This window comes from Asterias amurensis, chromosome 9, assembly GCF_032118995.1.
Source record: "Asterias amurensis chromosome 9, ASM3211899v1".
NCBI classification, from domain to species: Eukaryota; Metazoa; Echinodermata; class Asteroidea; order Forcipulatida; family Asteriidae; genus Asterias; species Asterias amurensis.
The window spans coordinates 6,255,748-6,278,377 of NC_092656.1; the positions used below are offsets into that span (position 1 = coordinate 6,255,748).

At 37.0% G+C, this 22,630-nt stretch overlaps 1 protein-coding gene across 2 annotated transcripts in view; it reads right to left on the bottom strand.

The window, feature by feature from the left end:
- LOC139941976 (voltage-gated hydrogen channel 1-like) overlaps positions 1-22,257 on the bottom strand; it is a 36,180-nt gene extending 13,923 nt beyond the window's left edge. Inside the window, exons 1-3 of one of the 2 annotated variants that reach the window (XM_071938625.1) lie at positions 22,235-22,257; positions 21,975-22,082; positions 4,571-4,698 (exon numbers count right to left, since the gene is read on the bottom strand). In XM_071938625.1, the coding sequence (XP_071794726.1) occupies positions 4,571-4,698; positions 21,975-22,082; positions 22,235-22,251 (253 nt within the window). In that variant the 5' untranslated portion in view covers positions 22,252-22,257. Of the gene's footprint in view, positions 1-4,570; positions 4,699-12,863; positions 13,127-21,974; positions 22,083-22,234 lie in introns of those variants that run through there. The other variant, XM_071938626.1, reaches the window with a different exon arrangement.
- Positions 22,258-22,630: the final 373 nt, after the last annotated feature.

Here is a 22,630-nt window from a genome sequence, read left to right on the forward strand (position 1 = left end):
ATGTTTCAGTTTGCACCTGACAGTATTGATTATAAATAAAAATAGCTTTTACACATTATGTAGATTAAGACATTGCTCATTTATTTTGTTCATTTCTAACTAATAAAATAGCTAGTGCCCTGACATTTTTACCCTAGCAGAGTCTTTCTCCAGTTTTGTAGTCTTCGAGAAAGACTCTGCTAGGGGTTCAAATGTAATAAGCAGTTTGCAACAGCTAATTTCATTGTCTCATATCAAAAGTATGATGTCTAACTCAATGCGTGAATACTGAATATTTACCACAAGCAGGTAGTGATAATGATTTATGACTTGATTTTCCCCGATAATCCACGGAATATAAATGCCTCGTTAAATTCTGAAGATCTTCTGTAAATGTCAAGGGAAGGCGTTCACTCAGAGCATTGAGACAAACACCTCCCTTAACAAGTCATGAAGAGTGAGAGCACAGAGAAATCAAAACAAGCGACCATTATCCTCACGGGCAAGTCAAGGACCTATCCTGTCTTGTCTTCCTTTAGAACCAAGGTTGAACTTAATGGAGTTTCATTGTCTAGGTAGGACATACATATACAAGGACTTAAATTTAAATGTCCTTAAGACACTTTAAAGGCACTGTTCACTATTGGTAATTACTCAAAATATATATTAGCATAAAACCGTTTAAAGCCATTATACACTTTCGGTAAACAGTATTGTCCAAGTCCCACACTTCGTGTATCACAACTTATATATAAAACAACAAACCTGTGAAAATTTAGGCTCAATCGGTCATCGGAGTCGGGAGAAAACCCACTCTTGTTTCCGCGCGTTTCGCCGTGTCATGACATGTGTTTAAAATAAATTTATACTGTTTTACCGTTTTCTCAAAAAGTAATGCATTTCAGGGACTAATATTTCAAGAGAAGTCTTTCACCATTACCTTCTGTAAACCCTGTAAATTATTTGTATATCTGTGAACTTTTATTTTTTTTTCTGTACCGAAAGGGTCCAATGGCTTTAAGAGCTGTTTATAGTACAAAAAATTGTGAGAAACAACTCCCTCTGACGTACTGTAGTTTTTGAGAAAGAGGTAATTTTTCACTAAAATAATAAGAGACTTATGGCTAGAAGCCTTTTATTCCTCTATTCCTATCTGAAAGCACACTATTTTGTACAACAAGGGTGTTTGTTTTTCTTTCACCATTTTCTTGCAACGTCAATGACCAATTGAGTCAAAAATGTTCACAGGCTTGTTATTTTATGCATATGTTGGGATACACCAAGTGAGAAGACTGGTTTTTGACAATTACCAAACGGGTCCAGTGCCTTTAAGGATGTCGATTTAAAGGCATACCTATTGTTTTTGGAACCTCTCGATTGTTTTAAACCAGTATAAATGTGTGTACATGTAGGTAATACAATACAATTAAACTGTGAAAATATCATCTCAAAAGGTGTTAGTATTTGCTGGATATCGCCGAAAGTCTAGAGCGCTTACGTCCGCATACATGCAGGTCAAGAACACATTATCTGAGAAACATTTCTCAGACTGAAATGTTTTTGAAACTTTCTTTCTAAAACCCCAATCTTCTGACGGGAATTTCTTCTTAATATTGCCATCAACGGCCGCAATGCTTCTATCAAGTAAATTTTTATGGTCATTAATTTTTACCAAGGGTACATGTATACTCTCCCTTTAAAAGATGTTTCGTCTACTCAACACTGAGATGAAGGTGAACATTATTCCCAATGCTAGCAACCATGTATCTTCTTATAACATGCAGGGGTGAGAGTCATTACTAACGAAAAAGTCTGAAACTTGGATACAAATTTAAAGGTTTGTTGAAATGATGGCATTTCTACCGTTTTGTAACCCCTGGAATTATAGATTCCAAGGAGCTTTTGGAAACAGTATCCAAAGCACCAGAGAAGTAGACCAATGAGCAGGATTTCTTTATTTGTGGAAAAAAATATTGCCTGATTTTCTTCACCAGGCCGACATAAAAAGTCTGAATTCAGCCAAAAGTCTGAACAATCTCATCTCTGAACATGGCAATCATGCCCATCATGGTCTTGGGAAAATTTCAATGTATTTCCATAAAGTGATTCCAACAAAAAAAACACTTTGCACAAATTTAGGTCAAAATGAAGAATTCCAGGTCTGACTGCAGAAAGTTGAAATCGGGTTAGCTTTTCTTAAATTAGTTGGTGGGTTTTCTCCAAAACATTTTGGTTGTGGAATTTTTTTGGACAAATATAATAACAACATGTTTTAAATAGAACTAACAGTCTTGGGACTTTACTTGCACCGATCATGATGGCCTCCATGAAATTCCTCAGGTGTTTATTTTAAGGTTAAGGACATTTACATCTAAAGGTGCTGGTATGTAAATTACCCATGGTTTATAAGAACAGGGCCATGTTTCTTTTAAATTAAACCAAACATGTTTTCAATGATGCCTTAGGTGGAAGAGTATAGATTGCTAAATATGTATGTACTTTAAAAAATTAATGACCCTAAAAACTGACTTGGTGAGAAGAGCTGCAGCTGTTGATAGTTATAAACTATTTTGAGATTGAGAACGGATCCCCTTTGAAATATGGTTTGGAAAAATGAGAACACACAAAAACATATGAACCTGATAAATGCTTCATGCATGAATTACTTCTTAGGTTTCTGAGGGTTGGTGTTCATTTGCAAATGCTAAGCCAGATCTATGCGGTTGGTACCTGGTTTCAACTCGCTGAACATGGATTAATGTATTTGACGTTCTTGTGAAAGTACAATGACAGCTTTTTGCAGTTTTCAAAGCAAGTACAGACTATTCCCTATTAGCAGCTGAAACTTGAGCATGTGACTTTCATTTCATCCTTCTTTATAATTTTGTCAATTAATATTATGTTGACTGGTTAAATGTTGACCAATAAGCAATCTATAACCCTACATTTAAAGGCAGTAAACACTATTTATAATTACTCAAAATAATTATTAGCACAAAACCATACTTGGTAACGAGTAACGGGGAGAGGTTGATAGTATAAACATTTTGAGAAACGGCTCCCTCTGAAGAGACAAAACTTTAGAGAAAGAAGTAATTTTCCACGAATTTGCTTTCAAGACCTCGGAAATAAATTTCGAGGTCTCCAAATCGAGCATCTGAAAGCACACAACTTTGTGTGACAAGGGTATTTTTTCTTTCATAGTTAATCTCGCAACTTCGACGACGAATTGAGCTCAAATTTGCACAGATTTTTTATTTTATGCATATATGTTGAAATACACCAAGTGAGAAGACTGGTCTTTGACAATTACCAATAGTGTCAAGTGTCAAAAAGGATTTAACAAAAATCAGAAAGGCTGGTGCACGTGCTTTTCAGAAACTTTTAAAAATGGCAACTACAAAACTATGGAGTGACCTTGCATACCCTCTGATTCTTTACCACCTACAGGTGTACCTTGACACTATGCTTCAAGCCAAAAAAACAAAACCCACAATTACATTTTTTATGGACACATCAAGTGTTCATGCATCGTTGCATAAATAGCAATCAGCTATACACAAATTACTACCAGTATTTCTTGTTTTGTTTTACATAAAGCTGTTGATTCATTTATTGCGCATGGCTGCTTTCCAACAAATAATAATAAACTCATGGCTCAAAATTACGTACACTGGACCACAGACCCACGGCCAGTGTTTTTTTAGCCTAGGGCCAGTAAACTTGTGACCGTACAAGTGTTTTCAATAAATAGATTAGAAATACCTCACTCACTGTGTACTTTTATAAAAAACAAGAAACTTAAGTTCAAGGTTGATCTTGGGTTTTGGAAATATCTCTCAATTATTTGGGGGTAAATTCTTTAAGACCAAGTTAATGAGACATTCTCCAAGTGCTTGTACAAATAAAAAATAATTCACATGTTCATTTTAAACTGTGTAGAAATTCCTCCTCATTACATTTGGTTCATGTAAATAAATGCTGGTCCAGTTAAAAGTGTATACAAATCCTGTGGTCTTTACAACATTACAATAATCGTAAACAGCAAAGCCTGATATTGCATGGAGGCAACAAAGACAATTGCCTCCATGCCCCCTGGTCAGGGCCTTGGTGCCCACTTAGAAATTTACAATTTCCTCATAGGGTGCCCTTTACCAAAAAGAAAATGTCCTTGGTGCCATTGCCCTTTAAAAAATGAAGCATACGTGCCTGAACAGCGCTATCAAATTCAAGTTGTTCTGCTTAGGACCATTTTGAAAGCTGAAAACGTATGCCTACTAGCTTAAGACAAGGGGATGCAATACTGGAAACTACACTAGAAACAATCTTAAATTCAGATTTAAGGGAGGGGATCCTTATCATTTTGTATCATATTATAGGACAGTCTGAGTAGTTCACCAGCAACAGTGACGCAGTTGCCAGTTACTAAAATAAACTCGCGTACATGTTTATTGTTGGGATACATCAAGTGAGAATACCGGTCTTGGACAATTACCGAAGGCATCCAGTGCCTTTAAGACAAGGGGGATGCAATACTGGAAACTAGGGTAGAAACAATCTTAAATTTAGATATTGGGGAGAAGAACCTTACCATTTTGTATCATATTATATGAAAGGAGTAGTTCACCAGCAACAATGAAGCAGTTGCCAGTAACTAAAACAAACACGGTCACATGTAGGGGGATGCTGTTGATGAAGTGGTCCAGGTGTTGGTGGAATCTGCATAGTGAAAATAAAAAAATTAAAATATGAATTAACAAAAAATAAATAGTGCAAGTGCAAAGCCTGCTTACAAACAATTGTATCTGGTTTTAAAAGCCAAACTCTTCAATCTGGAGCATTGGTCTTAATGTGTTTAAATCAATTTGGTCTCAGTTATTTACAAGAGAAGTTAATTTGGGGAGGGGGTCAACAAAACCGGATTTCCCATTGAAAATGGAGAAATCACTTCTCTGTTTGGAAAGGTTTGCGGTAACACCATGTAATGACTATCTTTACATTACATGTAGTTGGGGTGGTTTTGAATAGAACCGTTGGTTTCAACTCGACATTTCAATCTTTTTATGCTCTGATCGTTTTCCGGGAAAAGCTTTCTCCAGAAGACGATTAGTATGCTCTGATCGAAATGTTGAGTTGAAACCAATTTGTTTCTTTTCAGACCCACCCCAACTCATTTAGAGATAGTCATTACATGGTGTTACCGCAAACCTTTCCATACTGTGTTTCCACAATGCAAAGTTTCAAATTCTACACATCCCTGTTGATATGAATTGGTAGAAATGAAATCTACAGTGTATAGCGATGGCAGAGGGTCCTGAAACCTGTTTTTCATGTGTTGACAAAAACTCTTTACGGTATAACAGCGAAGCCACCGAGCCTGGACTTTCTGCAGGCATGGTTTGTACACATCTCAATGAAAGAAAACAATTAATCTTATATTTTATGAAAATGAAAATTGTCATATCAAGGAAAGAGGAAAGACACACACACCGAATATTAAAGATCACTCTTTTTGTTAATAAAGGTTACACATTCTGTTGACAACACGTATAATTGCACTCTGGTTCCCTGATTACATTGTAGTTCCGTAATTTTTATAACTCTTGAATTGATGTGAAAATTATGAAACCAGGCCTGTACGCTTCGTTTTTGAAAGGGCAAGAGCACCAAGGCATTTTCTTCTTGGTAAAGGGCACCCTATGAGGAAATTATAAATTTCTACTAGGGCATTTCAAGGGCACCAAGACAATGACCTGGGGGAATGGAGTTGCCTGTGTTGCCTCCGTAAAGTATTATGCCTGTGAAACCAAATTTCCCATACATATAACCAGTGTTGTATTTTGACTGCCATAATCACCACCCCCCCCCTACACACACACACACACCCGAATATTAAAGATCACTCTTTTTGTTAATAAAGGTTACACATTCTGTTGACAACACGTATCATTGCACTATGGTTCCCTGATTACATTGTAGTTCCGTAACCGGGGGGGTTGGGGTGGGGGTTCCCCTCCAAAAATGAAAATGTCTGGTGACCCACTGGGTATGACAAATGTCAACACAAAATTAAGCAAGACTATCTTCAATCTCTAAAGTAAACAGATTTGGTATTTTCAAAAATATTATAAACACAGTGTACATTTCCCTATGTAAAATAAAAATAAAACAAGTAAAAATCATTTTCAAAACCTGACTTTGCCCCATGGTTACATGGAAACATTTAAGCATTCGCTGTCAACTGAATTCAGGGCAAATTTCCTGAGTACTCAAATCACCATGGCGATCATTTCCTACTTGAGTTATTGATTCAACTCATGGTTATCCATTCACTTTATTTAAAAGTGATAAAAAATGACAAGTCTGTTGACGCTAGACCAATACATTTTCAGGGCAACCAAACAAGCATTTATTCCAGCCGGTGTCATTTCCTCCTTGTTTCTTCACGTGGGTGTAATTTATTTTGCAATATATTTATTCGTATTTTTTTTTCACAGAACTAGGGGTTTAGTATTGAGTATTTCATTTTATTTCAAACATTTATTATCGCATGATATAAGCACTTTAGAAAAAACCAAACAATTGTTACAAAAAAATCACTTTGTGGAGGCGTTACACAAGAAGCCGAAGCTTATAAATGGAACGTCTTAAACACAACAAAAAATATATACAACAGTGCTACACGTATACACATCGGTGTAGAGGTAAAAAAAATATCCCGATGCAAAACTAGCATCCCCTATCAAATCATTGCGGTACACACTGCTAAAACATACGATTTGAACTGCCTCTAGCCACTGGGCTAGCTTGGTGGTCTAGTGGTTAGACAAATGCTCTAGCAATGCAAAGGTCAAGGGTTTAAATCCAACGCGGGTGATTTGAAATGGTTTCTATTTACATAACTCGGGAAAGTATTGAGTATAAAGTGCTCATTTTAAAACCAAACACCAATACACTTCATGCATGCAGACACAGCATAGGCCTAATGTAATACAAAATAACTACAAAAAGATGCAGTCATTAAATAAATTAAATGGGCCTAGGCACCTCCAAAGTACTTAAATAGTCAATCAACAGAAGAAAACGACCAACACAAAAAGGATACAAAATAACTGGGCTAATTATAAAGATGTGATAAAAAAAGGGGAGATGTTTCACCTGGTATGGCAAAATAGTCAGACTCCTCTTTTGAACCAGTATCTACATGTATGTAACATTGCCAATTGCAGGCAGGGAACACAACAAAGATGGTGGGCAGCAATCATACTGCCTGGGCACGCTGCCTGGGCCCATTGTCATGGCTCTACTTACCGTAGGCAAAGAATCTGCGCTTACAGAAGCAGGGAACTCTGCGCTTCTTACAAACATATTTCACGCCACGGGTTATTTTTAGCGGTGATTTTTTGCTTTTGTGCATGCCTACTCCATGTTACTAGGCCTTAATACGCTTACACAGCTAGCGCAGACATTCGGCACTTGCATACATGTAGTAGGCGGCGATCGGTGATCATAAGCGCAGAATTCGTCGGTAAGCAGAACCATGAAATTTTGCCATGATCAGTAAATGATACTGAAACTAAATTAAGACATGTCTGATGATTAAAGGAACACGTTGCCTTGGATCGGACGAGTTGGTCAAAACAAAAGCGTTTGTAACCGTTTTTTATATAATGCATATGGTTGGAAAGATGTTTTAAAAGTAGAATACAATGATCCACACAAGTTTGCCTCGAAATGGCGTGGTTTTCCTTCTACTGTGCGAACTAACACCGTTGGCCATTTATGGGAGTCAAAATTTTGACCCCCATAAATGGCCGACGTGTTAGTCGACGAGGTAAAAGGAAAACCACGCAATTTCGAGGCATGTTTGTGTGGATCATTGTATTCTACTTTTACAACATCTTTCTACCCATATGCATTTTATAAAAAACGGTTACAAACGCTTTTCAAAGACCAACTCGACCGATCCAAGGCAACGTGTTCCTTTAAATAAACCGCCCATATTATGCAAGCCTATTTGCACACATGCTACATTAGTGTTTACATGGTTGAGTGCAAACTAATGGATGGGGCTGACTAACTTCCTGTTCAAAATATCCACAAATACAATTTATAATTATACAGTAATTTTATTCTAAAAGCTTTATTTGCAAGACTTTGTTTCCATTACCAATTATCCTGAGTGGTTAGTACACAATGTATGTCTGCCTGAAATGTGAGGTGTTTTTTTTACGAAATTTAACCTGTATTTTGTCTTCTGTTAAAGCGAGACGAGAGATACATGGCAATTTATGGACGAATAAATCGAGCTTGCATCAGAGTTGTTAGAGTGTATGCTGCTTATTCAATTGAAATGCTAATACACATGAATTTCAATAAAATGTGAGTGCATGCATTTCAAAGCTAAATGTTGGACAATACCAGCTTAAAGGATAATTTTGAAATTGTTTGAACATAAGTTGCATGCGAGTGTTTTCTTCATACATCCAATGATCATGTATATACCATGAGTGACTTAAGATGCTTCTTCCTAGGAAACAAGATAAATGCAACTCTTTGAATTGTCCGCACAGCATTAGTCAGAGGGGATCTGGGTGTCTATTGGACAACCTGTTTAAAATGTGTACGTACAACCTGTTTTATCTTTTATCATGATACATGTTTTGTAAGTGGACAATTTGGACACACAGTTATTAAATTTCCAGCAAGTTTGGACACCCAAAACTTGCTTGTTTGTGACTACATGTATGTTTTTTAAAACAAAATTAACTTATCAACAATGTGGTTTTATAAATCCTCATTTATGTCTGTCTGCCACAAAACACCAGGAGTTTTAAGGCCATATGGTTCGGTCCTTTTATGTAGCAGTTCAGCAGGAAAACTGAGCAATTCCATGAACACAATTTTTCCCCAAAACATAATACTTATGCTGGTACACTCAAAGAGGTTAGGAGCTTTACAACATACTGGAATACCACAGTACAACATCACGTGACCCTGACTGTCAGTTCAGGGTTTTCCCAAGAATTTGTCAAACCCATTTCTGAAACAAGGTCTTCGGAATAATTTCTACCTGGTGATTATCTTGGTTTTGAAATCCTACTATGTAATCTAAAGCATATTGGTTTTCTCTTAATTATTTAAAATTACTTAGTGTGTTTGTTTATTTTTGCATATCGGCCAAAGTTATTGTGTCAGCGCTATACCAACTGAGCACCATGTATCCAGCCCTATGTTGAACGTCTCCCTATCAATATTTTTGTTTGAGGTGCCAGTCAGAAGCCATACAATTGTTAACTGCCGTTTAGCCAGGGATTAATTCTGAGGTCTTGACATTGGTTCAAATCCCGCCCCAGTCAGTTTTTCTTTGTTTAACCCCAAATCATATACAATATATACAGTAAGTGGAAATTTCATGCAGCAAACGATATTCCATAGTATAGTACACTGCAAAAAATGACAAAAATGTAACCTATTAGGCCTCCTTCATTATTAATTAATTTGACCAAGACCGCATCTGTTCAAATATTACAAAAAATAAGTATGAACATCAAAGGGAAAAAGGAAAAAAAAATCAAAAAAATCAGTACATTACATTACCTTTACATGGTCTTGTAAGTACAGCAGGTACACAAATATTTTAAGTAAAATTAACCCACGGTACATCTGACATTTTTATAAATATGCGTTCATTCAAAGAGACTAATAATAATTCCATAAAAATACATTTTTTTAAATTTAATATGCTGTACTTTATGAAATTGTTGCAAGTCATTAAATCCATGAGTTACTGATTAAACTACAGTAAGACCAATTTAGATGGTCTTAGTTCATTAATCAAGTTTCAATCCATCAGAAATGTAATTATGTCCTTTATACTGAACCGGCCTGGCCAAATGGATAAATGATTAACAAACATTGTGTTTCATTTATAGAATGCTCATGTTGAATATTCAGTATTGGAACACCTGCTTGACTCCTTGGAGGATTCCGATTGGTCCACAGGGAATGATATGCGATCAAGCACTAGAAACTGTTAATATTAAATTCAGTGCAAATATTCTGAAACAAATTGTTTAATAATCATCATCGGAGGATTATATAGACCTTTGTCACGCTGTCACCATCTTGGTCATGTTCCCTGTTTCCATAACAGTTATGAATGCTCACAGTCATTGTGCAAGCATGGCACCAGACTATTATTTCGTCCAGCCTCAGTTTGGTTACGTGAGTTGGAATGGAGAAAAATCAAGATGGCCACTTTGTGATAACGGTCTATAGCTATAGTTTTTGTAATCAATTCTCTGTAAAGTTCTACGAAATAGCGAAAATTTAAAATAATTATTGGACTCGCATCATGATGCACTCCTTTTTGTTCTTTTACATAAAAGACAATTATTTACAATAATTTGTGTGTATTGGAATGAAAAGAAACATCAACAAATTTAAAATAATTTTGATGACTCCTACATAGAAAAATCTGACGCATATAATTTTTGCATGTTTTGTATTAAAATTAAAATAGAAACACTGGAGATTCTCAAATCAATGCCCAACTTCAATGCTATCTTCCAAGGGTTGTTTTCTGGTGTTTCCCCAAAACAACATCATCAAACATTTCCAAGACCAATAACTATAACATTCCTTTAATTATGTTGTTTATTACTGTATCTTTTCTTAGATCTATAATAATAATTGACCTTGGCCCAAATTGGCACGCATTTCCACTGCAGTTTTTTTTAATGTTATCCAAGCAATAGCTAAATCTATGGCAATTTCATAGAGCCACTTATAAATGCAGAAAATATGGCTTAGCATTTGCTGCTTTTAAGCAGAAATGACCAGAATACCAGTCACAAATTGTACATAAAACATGGTATTTGGCTGGTAACAGTTACCTTATTCTGGTTAGCAATATTATTGTTTATATCAGTAATAACAGTCACCGTGTCAATTATGAGTAACAAGTGATTGAGTTTGTCGACTCAATAGTCACTCAATATTTATCTGTTGTTCTTTTTGCTTTTTTTTTTTGCAGTAACAAAAAGTGTACCATGGTTGTGGCTATGCCATAGCTGTATGGGCTATGCACACCTACGTACCAAGTATGTAGCAAGATTGTTAATTTTTCTCAGGAAGAAGAACTTCATGGATTTTTATTGAACGGGAATGGATTGCGGGAATGCTAACTAGTGTGATACAGGGTAAATACGTGTATCTCCTGAAGACGAGCTGAGTATACTGTTTGAAACGTCGAGACCCAACCGGCTCTTTTCAGAGCCAACACTCACCCTAAGAGATTTACACATGGTTGTTATCGCAAGTTTACTATTTATTTATAGTTTCTTCTTATATATCGTGTATTGTTTGCAAGTCAGATTTTGTACTGTGGCAACAAATACACGAAAAGAGGAGCAGAGGAAGGCCTGTCAAGACCTGTACATGTTATATCAACCAACTATGTGAAGACTCCAACCTGACCTACACTGTAGTACATGTATGATAGTGAGGACATCTATAGGCAATTGCTAGACAGGAACATTTGGAAAGCCATATCACAAATGTCTGGTGGAAGCCATTGGAATGAAATGAAATGAATGTTGTTTCCAAAATGACCCAGAGGAACCGAGCTAAGGGTGAAAACCAAATATTGTTTGGTTATAAAACCGAGCACCAATCAACAACGTCATTATCATCCGATCATTCACTTAGCTCAAAACAGCCATCATACAAAAAACTTTACAGTTCCGTTAAGCTCTATAAAAGTCAACCATGCACTAACAAGAAAAAGACCAAGCCTGGTTTTGTCAACAAGTTCCAACATATAATGCCCTTTCGCTAGATGAACGTTTAATAAAACAAAATAAAAAAGGTAAAACAAGTTATTTTTCTGTAGAAATTGCTGTTCAGAATCGTTATTATACTGTATAGGGGCCCTACAGAACATCTGATAAAACTTCGGTCTTACAACATAATTGGGAAAGAAACCAAGTTGCTCAAACAGGGTCCATCGTTTGGATACAGGCGAGACTAACTATGTCCATGGCCCAGTTTCCATAACAAAATGAATAACATTAAATAATTCATATCACTAGTAACAAGCAAGTCATTTCCATTATTAATGAGACAGGGAGGAATGTCATTATATTTGATCAATCATGTATTTGGAATCTTCAACAAAGAAGCCATGGGCCAATTCCTAATTTCCTAAGCGCACATTGAAGACCAGAAACACCTGTTACAAAAAATCTGCTAAATGGTATTCCTTGCTTGCAGTTACACTGAAACATGACCAACAACATGTAACTTGATTAATGATTAAGTTTCAAATAATAAAACTGACTGGGTAGAGTTACATAATTTGGGGTTAAAAATAAAGAAAATTTAATAGAGCCGGACTCAAACCTCCAACCTACAAAATAATGCGTCGGGGCTCTATCAACTGAGCTATCTAGCCATATGTTGACGGTCTCCTGTTTTGTCAATGATCTTTCACTGGGGTGCCAACTTCTCAATGGCAACCTAATATAAAGGTATTGACAAAGTGTGGAGATCACCAGAGTTACAACTAGATACACTGTAGCTTAGTTGGTAGAGCGCCGGCACACATTCCAGTCCCCCTGTTGTAAATTGTTCTTTGATCAACTCCACGTTATTTAAACAATTCACCCAGTCAGTTTGCACTGTGGTTTATTACTTGATTACATATCCACAGGTTTTTTTGATGGTGCATTTGTAATTGTACAGGATGAATTCACTCCTCCAACAACCAATGATGTATTCCCTAAAATATCCAAAGGCATGCACAAAAACACAACATTAAGACAAACTAAACATGTAATGATCCGCCAATACAACAAAACAAATGAACAATTCCCTCTTACCTTTTCCTACTCGTTTCTTGCCGAAGAATTTTCCCCATTTTGTCCACCCCGAAACAATCCCCACTGTCAAACACTCGTACTGAAATCCACACCCATTGTGTCAACACCTCGCAACGTGTGAAGCTCAACCCAGGTGCTTCGTGATCAGCAAAGCAACGGAATATAAATTATAATCAACAGCAGGGAGCTCTCGCCTCTTGTTATTGATGAAGTTGTCTTGGGGTTGATCTGTTAAATATTAGTCACCCATCTCGCCTACATGATTGTGTCGCAGAAATACAACTTGCTCCAGACGAAATGTTCACAGACTGGTCTCAATGATACGTACGAGTATGTGAGAGTCTGGTCTCCGCATCATGTGAATGTGGGAACCTTAGGATAGATCTGTGTATAGAATATACGTAGCCAGTGACAACTGACTGCGCTAATGTGATCAACAACACAACGCGACTCTTCAGCGAGCTCGATGATCAATTTTATAAATGCTATTAAAAAGATATTTAAGGGGACCAGGTACGAGTGCAATTGAAACATATGGCGCTTGGGCTGGAAACTAATTTCAGAAGAACAATAAGCTTTTTGTGCTGAGTATTTTATTGTGTTTAATTAAAGGCAGGGCTTGAATGTGATGGGATAATCTACAATCACACTGTTTTTAGCTCAACAATTTTTACTGGCCCTTTTTTCTTTATAAGACCAGTATTTAAACTGTTTTTAAATTTAAACTGCTCATATTCGTATGAACACTGGGAGAAGATCTCACTTGTCTTTAGGGTAAATATCCTTTGCTACTCAACAGAATTGAAAGTTCTATCAGACTCAAAGTCAATGTTTGCACATCATTAAATTTTGCCCATGTTCTGAAGATATTAACACACAGTGAGGTATTCGACAGGAAACCACAGGTCTGCTGGGCTTTTCAAAAAATGAGTTTTACCCAACCTGACATTAAATTCGCCGGACCAAAGCCTGCGGTCCAATGAAAATTTCGAGCAACGAAAGGCTTTATTTAAAATTTTGTATCAATCAATATCAATCTTGCTCAACTTGTTTTTCTCCTATGGGGTTAAATGCCTTTTCTCTGAGCAACCTGGTTGCTAACGCTAGCAGTTTTGATTGCCCCAAGATTGCCAGAAAATTGCCCCGTGTGACATGGCCTTTAAGGTTCCATCGTAGGCAAGCTCCGTCACGGATGAGACAAAGATGCAAATGGATCTCAACTGAGCAGTCATTAGAGGGTTTTGATACCTTTCGTAGATCAAGTTTTTGACATGAATCCCCACGGCACTGTGATTGATATTATTTACCTATAGAAGTTCCAGCTTCATTAGCCATCAAGTTTTTGAAGATAAAAAAAAAAAGTGAAAATCACAGAGCAATGTTTTCAGGAGAGTCACATAAATCCGCTGTGAATGCTAAAAAATAATTTTCGTCTCACTGAGACAAAAATAATTTTTTGAATTTTGTTTTAATAATACTAATTCCTCTAAAACAACAAGTTGATGTGAATCTGTGGGCGTTTTGCATTTTCTGTCGCACAAAAGTACCGAAAACCTTTGAGGGGATGGTTTGTGGAATCCACAAGGAGCCAAGCCAAAGTACACGGAGCTTGTATGCCTAAAATATGGCCAATCTTGTTGACGATAAGTGGCGGTGAAATCTAGGGATGTCTAGCTGCCCTGAGCAACAAAAAGTACACAGAGGGCCTTGATGGTCTGATGGCTAACTGAAAATAAGAATGTCTTCCCTAAGATCTAAAAGTGTGATACTTTGATCGACTCTGTTTGCAGCATTAAAGCGATTAAAGCTCAAACAAGAAAATTATACAGGATTGTACGGTTTTATTTTATGATTTTAATTAGGTTTGTCGTGCATACACGCATAAATTATAAGCCTGAACCAACTTGACTAATAGACATCAGACATTGTCGGCTAAGAGCGACATGTTCATTATTTGCATTTCATATTTTGTAAATGATAAAAAGGACCTTTAATCTAAAATGGCTACAAACCAGCCTTAGAACCAAATTCATTACTTGAGTTGACAAACAGTTGACTTGCAATAAATTGAATGCATGCATTTGCAAAATAAAGATGAACACAATTTTGTTTCCCTAAACACTAGAAAGCTTTTTAGATGTCACAAGATGATTGAGCTGGGTGTTGAATGAACACTGATGTGGGATTTTCTTAATCAAACAATAATTAAATATTACTCAAAATGATTAATGACCAGACAGTTGTTAAGCAACCACTGAAAGCCACTGAGTGCTATAGTGCTGCAAGCCAAGCTCATGTAGCGAATTAATTCTGGCATGAGGATGGAATTACTAATGCACAGTAGTTTGTTAATGGTGATATGTCAACAATCGCAAGCAGTGAATTAAATCTTCCCAAGGGCTGTTTGTAACATTAATGTAAACACGCAATCAGAAGAGAAGTGAGAGTCACTTGTGACCAAAAATTCTGAAATTGGGATCCAGATTTTAGGAGGTATGTTGAGATGACAGCATGCCCACCTATTGATAAACCCTGGATATATAGACGATGTGACCTCTGACGTCACTCGAAAACCATAACATGATTCGCGTGCATACCGACGGGTATAACCGTATGTGTTTTGGCAGCCAGCTAGTGTTTTGTCAACAGAGGGCGGTTTGAATGTAAACAGAGGTCACATCACCTATAAATTCAAGGATCTATTGGGAACAGTATGCTATAGAGAAGTAGATCAAAGAACATGACTTTACTTAGCCTATTTGGGAAAAAAATACAAAACAAAATTTATTTACCGACAGGCTGATTTTAAAAAGTCTGCATGTCTGGTCTTGGCCTAGGTTCCCCCTTCAAACATTTCCCATAAACTTTAAGATTTTTCACTGGAAGTGCCCTTAAAAAAAATGCCCTTTCCCTCTAAAAGACGAAATTCCATGTCTTAAAAAAATAAAAAATAAATTTTGAATAACAGGGCTGTATGCTTCGTTTTTGAAAGGGCAAGAGCACCTAGGCATTTTCTTCTTGGTAAAGGGCACCCTATGATGACATTGCAAATTTGTACTGGAGCATTTCAAGGGCACCAAGGCAACAAGGGGACACGGAGGCAATCGCCTTCGTTGCCTCCGTGAAGAATCAGGCCTAAATATACTTTACTTTTTTTCGGTACTTTACTTTTTTTCGGGGAAAAGGGGGAGGGGGGGAGCAGTGACTTAAATTTGCAATTGTAGGGGATAGCAACAACACATACATACTGTAGGTACACTGATGACAATGTATGATACCTGACTAAATTGATGTGCCAAGACCTTTATCCATGCTTTAAAAATAAAGAGCTTATCACTATCAGCATGTGATCAGGCATTTGTAGTATTGTGCCTCTGAATATTTGTCATTCCTTGTGAAAATATTGCATCTTGAATGACTTCCTGTATCAATCTGCAATAACGTCATTACAAAACCCCTGAATGAATTACTTCCTGTAGTTAAAGTATCAGTTGGTGGCAGGAAAAAGGACAAACTACTGTTTTTATGCAGGGAATTAGCATCTCACGAACAGTATTATGTTCACGACAGGAAGTTGTTTCAAAAGCCCATGAAGTGTTCAGATAAAACTGGCCTGGAATTTCAGAGAAATGACAGTAAACTACATGCAAATATCTGGTGCCCTTTGTTAACAATGTAGGTGTGCGGTCAATGCATAGAGCAAGACCTTGGCACAATTTTATAAAGCATGGTAAAATAAGCACAGAATCTTGCAAATAGAAAAACTCTTGCTTAAAATGAAAAGAGGTTACCCGCCAAAATACCAATTTCTTTACCAGTGACTGGTACCCCGCTCATTTTTTGCTTAGCAAAGGAGTTTTCTGCCAAACAGCTTTTTTGGAATTGGGCCCTGATGTTTACAATTTTAAACATGAACATCAACAAGTGGCTAAACTAACTCCTCGGTTTGAAAATACATCAATAGCTAGCTATGTCTCTATTGTTTGCTGTGGATTATGGCTGTGGCTGGACCACCACATCAACATGCATGGAAGCACAGGCTGCTCTTAGCCACAGCCTTAGCAACAGCTTCAGCCAAAGCCGCCAACTCAGTCACTTTTAAAATTTGATTACTACAAGCATGACAAGAGGGGAAAAAGACCAGAACAAAAAAAGGTTTGCAGTGACACGGCTAAGTATCTCTGTCTTCTTTTCTTTAGGGGCCTAATGAAGGTGACAATTAGCCCAGGAATCTGACTATATTAAACCTTCCAGCCTCAGTATGGCTAGTACACTGATTTGAACAGGAGAAAAACAAGATGGGTTTTATCATGTTAAAAGTCCAGAATCAACAAACACTGATCATTATGCCATTTTGGCCAGTCTAGCGAAGGACAGGGAAGAACAGATTTCTTTGCACTGGGCAAATAATTTGCAGTGTGTGTAGTTAAGATAGCACTATTACACAAAAGTAACCGCTATACAAATTTGACTGAATAAACTATACAAATTAAGAATATTATCGCTGTAGTGATAGAGAAAGCTTTTAGTGCTTTTAGCATGTCTGGGATTGTTAGCTTCCTGTAGTACATAATCATTATCTTTTGTTACGTCTGAAAGGGTGAAAATATATGTTAAAAAGCCTTAATACTCTTCAAGGTGACTTTGTTACAGGGGAGTATGTTTATTTAACCACCACAGTAAGCATAATGTAAACTGAAATGTTGATAAAACACAAGTACAAACAGTCGGTTTTGTATGATGGAAGGTCTTTTCACACTACCTCCATTTTGAACCGCGTTGAAACATACCCAGGTCCTCTCTGGTTCTTTTTTACTTCGGATCAGAGATAAGCAACATTAACACTGGTCTTTACAAGAACCGGCTGAAGCGTGAACTGTATAACAGTTTACGCCGAAAAATGCTATTTCTACCTAGATTGAGATTTTTCAACGGTTAAAAAATCTCAATCCAGATCGAAATAGCATTTTTCGGCGTTCAACCCTAGTACCAGGGTTAATATCTATCCGGCTAGAGCATGCTACCCGGATCGGAGGCGGGTTGGAATTTTTACAGTGTGAAACGGGGGTGAACAAAAATCTCCAACTTGGAACCGGTTCCGACACTGAGATTTTGGACAGTGTGAAAAGGCCTTCTCCACTAGACCACTAGTCTTGTCATTAAAGTCCTGGGCACAGTTTCTGCTTAAGCAACAAAATTTGCTTAAACAGAAACATCCTTGCTTAGTAAAATCAGAGTACCGGCCAAGTAGACTCGACTCAATTGTTATGCTAAGTAAACAACAGATAAATACCATTCACAAGCAATATATATGGCATGACATTTGGCCAGTAACATGTGTAAAATAAGCAAGCTATTTTCGTGCTTAAGCAAACTTTTTTGCTTAAGCAGCTCTATGAAATTGGGCCCTGGGCACATGTACCTCTACCACAGTAGAACAAGTACACAATTTTCCAAGTACACATTTTTGAATAATTGTTCTCTTTACTTGAACTTCTCAACTTTTACTTCGGCCTAAAAAATATCAGCAAATAGACTGTAAAAAAATAACACATTTTAGTGCTCGAAAAATAATTTAAAAAGCGGGTCCACTGAAAGACCTAAATTAAAAGTTTTTCTATTAAATAGTGTTTTTGTTCTCTGTAGCAATACCAGCTTTTTAACTAAGTGTTAATATTCTTACTGTTTTTAATTATTGAGAGTAGCTTCTGCATAATTACATTTTAACTGTATTTTTCTCTAGAGGGTATTTTAACTGTAAGGATTTTAATGGGTTTTCTTTTTAATTGCTTAGCGCTCAGGTGCATGTTTCATGGGTGGGCGCTATATAAATGTCCATTATTATTATGATGTTCAAATGCCTGGAGTAGCCTACCATATAATTGATAGTGCGGGTGGTCGAGTGAAGTTTTTTTTTTTAGGACACGTGCAAGTCGATAAAAACAACACTGTCCCACATGGATTTAGAATACACCATCCACAATATTTAGAAGTATACAAAACAAGACATGTTTGCACATGTACAGGTCCACATGCCTCAAAATAACCCACGACACCTACATCAATCGCTGTGGTGGTGCTCTGTGCTTTTGCCTAGGTGTCCTTTGTAAAGTTACTACAGAAAGTTACATTTTCCTCATTGAAGGTTCAAGTGACCCTTACCAGAGAAATTGCTGTTCCTATTCAAGAGCAAAATTCAAGGCCTAAAAGAGGCATAGAGTAAGGACAGAGAGGCATGCTACCTCTAATGCCCCAGAATACTGTCTTGGTGCCCTTTTAAAGGAACACGTTGCCTTGGATCGGTCGAGTTAGTCTTTGAAAAGCGTTTGCACTGTTTGTTATAAAATGCATTGGTTAGAAAGGTGTTTTAAAAGTAGAGTACAATGATCCACACAAGTTTGCCTCGAAATTGCGTGGGTTTTCCTTTTACTTTGCGAACTACCACGTTCAGCCATTTATGGGAGTCAAAAATTTCACTAGTCAAAAAAAGACTAACTCGACCGATCCAAGGCAACGTGTTCCTTTAAATGTTCCAGTTAAATCAAGTAAAAATTTATATTTGCCCGGCATGGCCTAATGATGCTTACATTATACAAAAATATGGCCACCGTTAATAAACAAGAAAAAACAAACTCAAAAACCTTTGTTTCACATGGAAAGACAACAACCCCTTTGATGCTTCCAAGCAAGCCCCTCCCCCTGAAAAAAACCCACATAATAAGGCAAACATCCTTGAGTCAATGAGTCAATGAACTTGTATTAAATTTCTGGCTAGCTGGTTGCACGCTGTATAATGTACAAGGTCAGGCCTAAACATCATCAGCAGTGTATGCATAATATAAGGGCCTTAATCATTGTATTCAAAATTATTGTGTACATATTTGAAACTGCCTGTACCATACTAATTGTGTACTTGATGTAGCTATGTACTGGGCAATCTCCGCAGACTATTGTAAAGCTATCTGCTCTAGAAAAGAAAAGGAACGGGTTCGAATCCGAGTAACAATTGCCTAACCTATGGGTGGGTTTTTATTTTCACAGAACTCAGGAAAATACTGAATTTACAATGCTTTTTACGCACATTGGTGTAGGAATAAAACCAAATAATACATTACATTGTAGTATACACTGAACAATTGTAAATCAAATGAATACAATTAGCCAACAAATGTCTTCCCTCAAAAAAAATCTGGTTGTATCGTGACAAATATTTTTAGAAATAGGGCCTACATTCTACATGCATGTTTATAGCCAACATCAGAGCAATCTTTGTTGGATTATTCAATAATTTAAATATTAAAATGTACAGCTCTATGCACTGCACAGCAACACTCATAGCTGATACCCCCTCTAGTGTTTGACTAAACACATGACTAGCGGAGGAACAAGGGTTGCATTATTGCATCTAATCTACGTACATTAAATTCCTTTAAAGCCATTGGACCCTTTCGGTACAGAAAAAAAAAAAAAGTTCACAGATTTACAAATAATTTACAGGGTTTACAGAAGGTAATGGTGAAAGACTTCTCTTGAAATATTAGTCCATGAAATGCTTTACTTTTTGAGAAAACGGTAAAACAATATCAATTCTCGTTAACAAGAATTACGGATTTGTTATAAACACATGTCATGACACGGCGAAACGCGCGAAAACAGGAGTAAGTTTTCCCATTATTTTCTCCCGACTCCGATGTCCGATTGAGCCTAAATTTTCACAGGTTTGTTATTTTATATATAAGTTGTGATACACGAAGTGTGGGACTTGGACAATACTGTTTACCGAAAGTGTATAATGGCTTTAAATTGTGAGTGAAAATTTGCTGAATGAATTTCTCCCCCCAAAAAATACAATACCAGTAAAATTATGACAACTAGTGCACAATTTATGCACAACAAGTGTACATTGTTGAAGTCACAATGTAGTTTGTCGTTTCCTTCAACATTTAAGTTGTGTACACAAATGGGATATTTAAAATGTCAACAACGACAAAAGATCCAACATTCGCCAATAACCCATGGTTTGTGGGAGGTTCTGGCAACCCTCTGGTCTACCAGGACTCACCCTACATAAAATGTAGGCCATTGCTTTTTGTTTTTTCCCCAATAAATAAGTATTAACTTATTTATTGGGAAAAAATTTAAAGAACATCAAAAGTCACCTACGAAAGTTTCAGCTGAATACAGAGTCTACAAAAAACTCTCCTGTACTTTCACACAAACATTGAATCCATCCGTGTTTAGCGAGGCGACAGATACAATGTAGCTAGGTACCTAGGTACCATTACCAAATTTAAGCATCTCTGGCCACAGCATTACCGATGGACACCAACCTCCAGAAGTTAGAAACGATTCATACATAAATAATTTCTCAGATTCATTACGCTTTTTGTTAGTGATTTCGGGATTTCTAATCTACAGTAGGCATTTCAAACAAAGTAACTGTATTTGTTATTTTAATAAATTATTCTAAATACTCAAATATAAAATGAGATATTCCTTTCAAGTTTTATTTGGTGAAAATAAGTGAAAACGCGGTGACAGGATAAGGAAATCTTTCGAATTTCTGAAGAAAGTTGCATGCAGAGCTTTACAACTTAAGGCGAAGGTAAGGAGAAAGCCAGAGTAGAGGATAATAAAATCTACATCAGTGACTTCTAATACGGTGAAGTACATTCCTCTTCCTTGTCTTGTACTACAAGTTGTAGTAGAGTTTAGTCGTACTGTGACTTCAGTCTGTTCAGAATTCACTACAGTCCTACTCAGTTGAGTCAGTTATGAGGTTCGATACTATTTTGAGATTTCCCCCACAAACATGACAAACGAGTAAGAAAAGAAAATACTCAACACCAAAACCCCTCTCCCCGGCATGCCTCCCCCCCCCCATGCACATGATGCAAATTTCCACCTGTTTTGTAATTAATTAGTTAAACATCACTCATTCACAAGTTACAAAACAACCAAGAACCATTATTTTAAACAATAAATATCTCCACAAAATAGAATGGTGTAAGAATGATAACAACAGAGGAATTTAGCCACTGTGCAATGACAAACAATGACACACGGTAACCCACACGGACACACACTGTTTACTTGATCATGATGACTTACGATTTGGCATGGTGATTTGTTGTGGTATCTTCCATAGTCATCGCCACCGGTATTTCACTTTGGAAACTCCGCAGACTCCGAAGCGGCGAGGACGGTTTCTCGGACGACCTGACAAAAATTAAACAAAGTTCATAATAGAGAAGTCAATTTCCACACAAGGAGGCCGGTACACCATGCATTAGCGAAAGTTCCTTTAAATGGGATGTTAATGACATTAATAAGCTGTCCGCAGACAGATAAGTTATGCACCAAATTAGTACCTGTCGTCCGCTGCCATTTTGAACTTCATTGACTTGCGCATGCGCATTCAAGGTCGCCAGCACCACTTGTTCGCTTTATAATAAGGGCGATTCTATTTTTATTCGAGGGTAAATAATAAAAAAGAATGTGAAATGGATTGGCGCGCGTCTGTTATGACTCTTTATGAAGGTATAGGGGTTGATTTCCACACAAAACTTCAGATAAGTGCCAAATCATGCTTGGTGAAAAATTATTTTGGCTCTCTAATTAAAATAATGACTTCTTGCAGTGTCCGAATTTCTTCACACATTATTTGCATGTAAAAACTAAACCCATTAAGTCGCGCCGCGGCATAGCTTGCAAAAATCCTTTGCCACAGGAGGGAGCTGTTTACTTTGGCTGTGTGTGAGTAGCCT